Source organism: Meriones unguiculatus, chromosome 8 (genome assembly GCF_030254825.1).
Source record: "Meriones unguiculatus strain TT.TT164.6M chromosome 8, Bangor_MerUng_6.1, whole genome shotgun sequence".
Lineage (NCBI taxonomy): Eukaryota > Metazoa > Chordata > Mammalia > Rodentia > Muridae > Meriones > Meriones unguiculatus.
Window position 1 is genome coordinate 100,619,195 of NC_083356.1, and position 7,545 is coordinate 100,626,739.

The window sequence follows — 7,545 nt, forward strand, 5'->3', positions numbered from 1 at the left end:
GAGGATGTACACAGGGTTCACTCCGGAGCACAATGGATGAGCAAAATGTTTCACTCTCCTGTGAGCCTCACCATTTACCACCAGGCAGCCAGCTGAAAAGCGTAACCTAATTTCAGCATGCATATATTACGGCCACGGTAGGGCACCACGGACCAGATGATGACTCTGTATGCCTACAGTGGCAGTTAGCTGCATATTAGCATGCAATCTCTCTTTGAGAATCCGTATTCTCAGTCATTATCCAGAAGACTCTCCTTACTCACCATCTCCTAAAATGACAGATGCATCCATTTAAGAATTTGCTAAAACACAATGCCGGGGAAACAGCCACACTCACTATTTTAGATTTGCTGCGCCAAGAGGTCAAAACATTGAGTTTCTCCTTTTTATCCCTTTTTGTTTCTTTCTCGTGATCAACACACTTTCCTGTGACTGGTTGAAAAATTAAAATATTCATATAGTTATGGTAAGAAGAATATATACATTAAGCAAATATAAGGAATTTGATTTTGGATGATATTTGGTTTATTGTTGGCATGGCAGTTAGACTTTGGATATATTCATTTGGCATGGCTACCAAATCCTCCTTTTGCTGTCCACCTCATACCTACTAGACTCAGGCATGTTTAGTTTCCAGTATCAAGTGTGTGTGTGTGTGTGTGTGTGTGTGTGTGTGTGTGTGTGTCACACGTGGTTCTAAGAGGCCATTTTTTTGTGTGTATCACCTGATGCAACTCACAGCCGTAATTACCTGAAGAATGTGTTCATGAAGCCCCGCCAAGTTCTATGGTGTCCACTATTTACTCATTAAAATGAGATAGCGAAGAAAAAAAGAGCACCGCAGTCCACCCCATAGAACATCCCTAAGTCCAAGGTACGACTTCTCAGTATTGACCTTGATGTTCCACCAAATATTATGGTGCTGCATTTAGATAACTGACGTCATTCTGTTTGTGTTTAAATAAGCTATCTTTCATTGAATAAGGGTATTACTTGAGGACCACTGATAGATGCTTTGGTTGGTATTCTCTAACTATCACAATGACTGAGATTTAAAAAAAAAAAGCTATATTCTCTGTATTTAAGAGCTGGATGGTCAAGTGCCAAGTTTAGGTTTACACAGTGAGAAACAACCATGATAGTTCCACATATTAACCTCAGTTTGCTTGCGCATTAGTTGATGAATTGTTACTAGACTGAGTAAGTGTTTCTGCCAAGTTTGAAATTTCCTGAAAAGGAATTTTCTGGAAGATTAAGCAGAAAACATTCAAGTAGCGTTGGTAAAGGGGAGACTGATGCTAGAAATCCAGGTAGGCTGTATTAGCACTTCTTTAATGGACCATGGTGACATTTTCGCTAGCATCCGTATTCTTCATCGTAGACTTCTTACACACCCCCAGAAAGGGACAGAAAGATGGCGAAGGAAAGCAGAGGCCACTTTTGGCTGTATAAACTATCAGCCAATCAATATATAATTCATTTTAGGGTTCTTACTGAATTCACAAAAATTTTACCACAGAATCAAATTAAATGAAAATACAAAGATCCCTGTGCTCAGACTCGATCAGAAAATTAGGCTCAGTTGTTGTAGTTTTAGATTCTGTCTATACAGCTTCCCTGGCCTAAAATAAGTTTGCATCTTTTTTTTTTTTTTTTTTTTTGCACGACTAATACTAGTTCGCCAGCAAGCATTTATTCAGCACCTACTGTTTTCAAACCCGGCACAAAACTGTCTTTGAAGACAGTTGTAGAGAAGTTATGGCACTGCTTGGAGAAAACAAACCTGTTAAACTTTGAGTGCCTGGGACAAAACAAACTAGATAAGAAAGCCCTCTTATGAGCATGAGCAAACTCTTATCAGTTCATCCCATTTTTATAGAACACTTATGTCTCCATTCTAGATAGATCTTACTCATTTATCTTTATTGGATTATATGATACATTATTTTAAAAAAAACCAACCATAAGATTTGCTTCTCTGGAAAATTTTTCTTAAACAAAAAGGGAAGAGAGTAATTTTCTATTAAGCTAAAAAATCTATAACTTAAACTTCTTTTGCCCATTACTAGGGTAGCTAGAATAACTTCAGAGTTCCAGTAAACTGCTAAGCTGTAGTCACACTAACGTATTCGAAAAGGTCCCCAACAAAATATATCACATGGACATTCTCTACATTTGAAATTAAATTCCACCAAAAATCCAAAAAGTACCTACAGTGGTGCTACAAAAGCATATGCTCCTCTTCTCTCACAGATATACCTCTATTCTTTTCTAGCAGCTTAATGTTTCACTCTCAACAAAGAGCTAATGTGTCTCTAGATATTTGGGTTCTGCAAAACCCTAAAGATACCCAAAAGAAAGGATGCAACATTATTGTTCTATAATGCAACTTTATTTTTAACATTTCCATAACCTTGATTTTTTTTTTTTTTTTTGTCATGCCATGTGTAGACACTCAAAATATCCTACTAAGGAAATCAAGTCAGTGAACCCCTGTGAAATACTGCATTACAATGCTGATATATTGAAGCAGCGTCACTCACCTGGTAAAGGCAGGCACATCTTAAGACTCAAAGCACCCGTGCTTTATGCCCTTGTCCATCCCATCCACTGTGTTAGAGTTGCTACTTTTGCACCAAGAACCATGACCTTAATTTCTAGAAGAGTCAGTTTGTTTGGCATAACACTTGTTGACTACAGATAAATAACTGTTTAAAAGTCCAGTGAAATGGTTAAGGGTGTGAACAAGGTTGAGGTCAGAACGGTTTTGTCCCTTCAGCCTTCATCAGTGGAAATGCAAATTACTTTATGGTTGCTCAGATTTTGAAGCTGAGTTCAGATATATTCTTTGGTATCCATTTATACAAAAATCATCGTAACACAAAATTATTTTACTTCAGAAACAACCATCTCTTTAGTATAAAACATTCCTTTAGTACAGGAGTCAATGCATAAATGCACAAAATGGAAGCTTTTGATATATTTTAGAGAACTAAAATTTGTTTTAAAGTATATGAATAAAGATTATATGTGGCACATTGCCTTCAACTGATACAAACTATCAAACAAACAACATAAATTAAGAAAAACCTATACTTCTCTTTCTTCCAAAGAGAAAAATGAGGTATTATAGCCCCACAAACATTCAAATGTTTGCATGGGAACTAATATATGGTACAGTGTCTCCCACGTACACTAGCTATGATTCATTCCAAGGCCGCCTGTGCAAAAGTGAAATTCCTATAGTGGCTGACAATGTGTACATAACAAATCTTTGAGTTAAAATGTTAATTAAATATCCTCTCTTTTTCTCTCTTTCTCTCTCTCTCTTTAACAGCTAAAACCTGAAGCACAAATTTAACTTTTCATGGTATCACATAAGTCATTTTAACATCTGGAATGTTCTTTAGAACAATGTGTGCTTATGTTTGCAAAGCTACATCAAGGATATTTCAGGCTGAATGTGCCAGGTGATAAAGCAAAGCTGCTAAAATAAGATAGTACTGACTGTGAAACAGAAGCCAACAAAACCAAACCACCCAACACGGGGTAAAATCAGAGTACCTGAGTTCCATGTCACTGTAAGATAAGGCATGATGGGAACGTCACATTTCCCTTCCACCCGTGCCCATTCTCTTCCCAGCTGCCCCACATGAACCTGATGCTCCCTACAGATGTTACTGCATTTTCTTTCTGTCAAAGCATGATGTACACCAATGTAGTGGTTGGCTCTAAATGTTATTTTCTTGATTGCAAGATGAAGAATTGATGCATTTTATGGGAGCATCTTTCAAAAGAAATTTGCCAAAACAGGCTGTGATTGGATTAGTACAAAAAGCATTCGACACATGCAACTTTTGAAAGCGCAGTAACAAAATTTGTTTTAAAGTACTTTTTAAATATCGGTATCACCTAGTGCTCTGACGAAATACAGCAGATCTATGATCCAACAAACCCACGTATAGTTCCTAATTACAGGTTAAAACAGGTTTTTAAATGACTAAACCAATCCTCAATTTTTGACACAGCTTTCAAACAGAAGTTCACAACAGCTGGGACTAGCCAAACACATCACAGTGTACTTCAGAGAAAGTGACGTAGTCTGTCTCAGGAAGGTCAGAACACACACAGGCAAGGATCGGCCCAGCAGACCACAGATCCGCCGTGCGTTTATTAACTCTTCAGGGAGCTTACGCTTGTTATTAAGCTGGAAATCAAATAAGGTCTCCATATTTCTTAGGGACGTACACGACCACCATCTTACCAGAGACTACAGGAAAGAAAAAGAAGAGGGGTATGTCCCACACTCTGACTCTGCTATCTAATACTGCATCTGCTCCCTTTGCATTTTTGGAGACACTCCTTTCTGACCTAATTATGACACCTTTACAATAGGGAGTTTAGATTTCATTACCAAACTTTTAAAACATCACATTATATAGGTCAAGTGAGGACGCACTTTTCTCCTGAAACAAAGGGACTCGGAGGAGCAGGATTTCAGATTTCATGGGAGAAACAGCAAAATATGTTTTGAGACTGTCATTTACTGTAACACAAATCAATATTAAATGCTTTATGCAGGAAGCACACTTTCAGAAAATGGGCCCTAAGGCTTCCTGGGATCCAGCCCTAATTACTCCAGCAGGCTCTTGTCGTTTGTCTCTCTCTTCAATTATTTACAGGGAAAAAAAAATAAAGCCAAATGGCATTGCATTAGCTATATTAAATGCTATATACTTGGATTCTAACTTACTAATGGTACATAAAAATTATTAAGGTGCACGACTCATAGAAACATGCCTTCTTTTTCTTCTTCTTCACCTGAATGTGTGTATTCATTATTCATGGAGTTAAGTGTTGACTAGGCTGTCCTTCAGGCACCCAAATGCTGCATAATTTAAATGAGTGCATTAAATATATAACACATTTAAAAGGTAGTGCATTGATTACGTTATGAAATTTCTTCAAACAGCTTCGGTGTGGCACACTGAGAGAGAGAGAGAGGGGGGTAGGGAAAGAGGGAAAGAAGGAAGGAGAGAGAGAGAAAGAGGAGGAGGAGAGAGAGGGGATAAGCATCTCCCTCAAGTTCCTAAAACAATGACATGACAAGCACATGGAGAGCAGAGCAGAGATGCTCTCACAGTTGCTAGCACCTTACAGATCCCTGTGATCTAAGATAAGAGGAGAATTATGAGAGCATCGAGCAGGCCTTTGGGTGCCAGGAAATATCTGGCCTTTGCTGACAAGACTTGGGCTATGTTGTAGGTACAGGACAACATGGACCACACACATTGAAGGGAAAAAAAGCTTTCAAGGTTGAATCATAGAATTTTTATTTATTTATTTATTCATTCATTTATTTATTTATTTATTTATTTATTTATTAGTATCAGGTCAAAAATGCCCATCTGCCACCAAGCAATCCCCTAAGCAAAGTTCAAACACTGCATTCATACCTGATCCTTTTGTGATCTAGAAGGATGTGCTGGGTGTTCGTGACCAAAGGAGGCTGGTGTGCTCACCATCACCTTCGGCCTTCCCTAATTGTGGCAGATGTTTCCAGGGCGGTAAAATGCACTTTTCATGAACCCTGATAATTTTTTTTTAATTAATTTAGGAGGCATCAAACTGTTGTTGTAAAATTAGCATAGGCCCATTAACTAAGTACCGGGGGTCCCTGGAAAGCCAGCCATAATTTGCCTGCCTACATGTCATCAGCTGTCCTTATCCAGGAGTGTGCCACTTTTGAAACAGAATTCGAAAATCATCGCGGTAAACATATAAGATAGTTTAAAAAAAAAAAAAGTAAATACAAAGTCACTTCTTTCTACGCATGGAAAACTGCCCATTGTCTCTCCTACGTAAAAGCTACCAAGAAGATTAAAAGGGACATCAATGAATGCGGAGTGAACTTTGGCCACTTTTCTACCCAAAACACCAGCGTAAAAGTGGAAATCAGTAACCAGGTGAAGTGCCACACCGCACAAAGATCAGAGGCGAGGGGCGGGCGCACAGGGCCCCGAGGCTGAGAGGAGACCGTCCCGGCCCCCTCCGGCCACAATCGTCGCGCGCGCGGGAGCTGGAGGGGAGTCCCTCGGGGTGGGGCAGGGCGGGGCGGGGCGGGGGGCTGCTCGCCACTCCCGAGGACCCCGGAGTTAATGCCCGCAGGGCGAGGCCCTGGAGAGGTCGGAAAGCCCCGCCACTTGCAGGTTGTGCCGCGGGCCCCAAGCGTCGGCTGGCCGGCAGCCCGAGCTGGACGCGGGGCGCCGCGAGGCCGTGAGACCTTCCCCTCCTCGCCTGCCAGGAAGGGGCCGGCGGTCCTTTCCTGTCTAGTCGCTCCCCCCGCTACTCTCTGTAACCCGATCGCCGCGATCTGCTCTCCGGGAAGCCGCCGCCCCGCGCGCAGCCCGGCTCTGCCCAGGCCAGCGCTATAGTTAGCAATCCCAGCAATTGCGCCCGGGGGGCGGCGGGGTCGCCGTGCGCCCCTCCTCGGCCCGGCCCGGTGCGCGCCTCCGCGGTCCCCTCCTTCGGCGACCCTTCCCCGCGCCTCCTTACCTTGGCTTGCAGATACTGGGGGTAGTAGTAGGTGGCGTACTGAGGGTACATCTGCTGTTTCCACACTTTGCCCATGAAGCTGGAAGGAAGCCTGCCGTGCAGGGTCGCCGACACTTTGGGTTTTCCAAGTCCCGATCGCTCCTGCCTCTCCCTTTCCGGAGGCGGCGGCGGCGGCTGCCTCGGCGGCTGCTGCTGCCGCTGCTCCACCTCCCAACCGGGACCAGACGACGTCCTCCTCCTCCTCCACCTCCTTCTGCTCTTCCTCCTCCCTCCTTCTCCTCCTCCTCCTTCCAGGCAGACAGAAAGACACTGCAGAGCGCAGAGGACACCCCGGACAGGGCGCTCCCAAGGAGTTTCCTCTGGGAGCCCGACTGTGCTCGAGCTGCCAAGGGCTGGCGCGCTGACCGCGCTGCGCTCCGGGAGCAGGCTGAACCGAGCTAGGAGTGATCAATACAAGTGGAAAGTACGGCGGCGGCGGCGGCGGCGGCGGCTGCGCTCGGTGCCAGGCGGCATCTGGGGTGGGTGCGCCCGACAGCGAGAGGGGAGAGGGGCTGGCTGCCGAGGCCGCGGGGGAAGGGCGGCCGGGGGCGGGGCTTGGGCGCCGCCGAGCTCGGGACCCGCTGGAGGTGAGGGCCGACTTTCCACCACTCCTCACCTCCCTGGCTCTCTCGAGAGGACGCGCAGAATCCCTGGGAGCGGCGATCGCTTTGTGTCGGGGGTGGGAGTTGGTTTGGTGGACCCAGCTTAAGAACTGCCGAGAAGGCACCTCTAGCTCTCTCGAGTTTTTAATCTTCGTTAGGGGGAAGAAAGGGAAGGGGGGGAAAGAGGAAATCTGATTAATCTCTCACTTCCTCCAAATTCCCGGAGCGGTGATTTTTTTTTCCCCTCTCCCCACAAAGGAAAATGCTTTAATGTCCAGCCACTAAGCTGGAGCCAGGACACCTGGGTTCTGTTTCACCCACACACCAGGTCTCAGCACTAATTTTCTAA

The 7,545-nt window shown here is 44.2% G+C and overlaps 1 protein-coding gene across 4 annotated transcripts in view; it reads right to left on the reverse strand.

Annotated features, from left to right (window-relative positions):
- Rbms1 (RNA binding motif single stranded interacting protein 1) overlaps nt 1-7,074 on the reverse strand; it is a 210,622-nt gene extending 203,548 nt beyond the window's left edge. Inside the window, exon 1 of one of the 4 annotated variants that reach the window (XM_021649239.2) lies at nt 6,556-7,074. In XM_021649239.2, coding sequence (XP_021504914.1) covers nt 6,556-6,630 — 75 coding nt within the window. In that variant the 5' untranslated portion in view covers nt 6,631-7,074. The remainder of the gene's footprint in view (nt 1-6,555) is intronic. The other 3 variants (XM_021649234.2, XM_021649236.2, XM_021649238.2) reach the window with 3 other exon arrangements.
- Between the last annotated feature and the right edge of the window lie 471 nt (nt 7,075-7,545).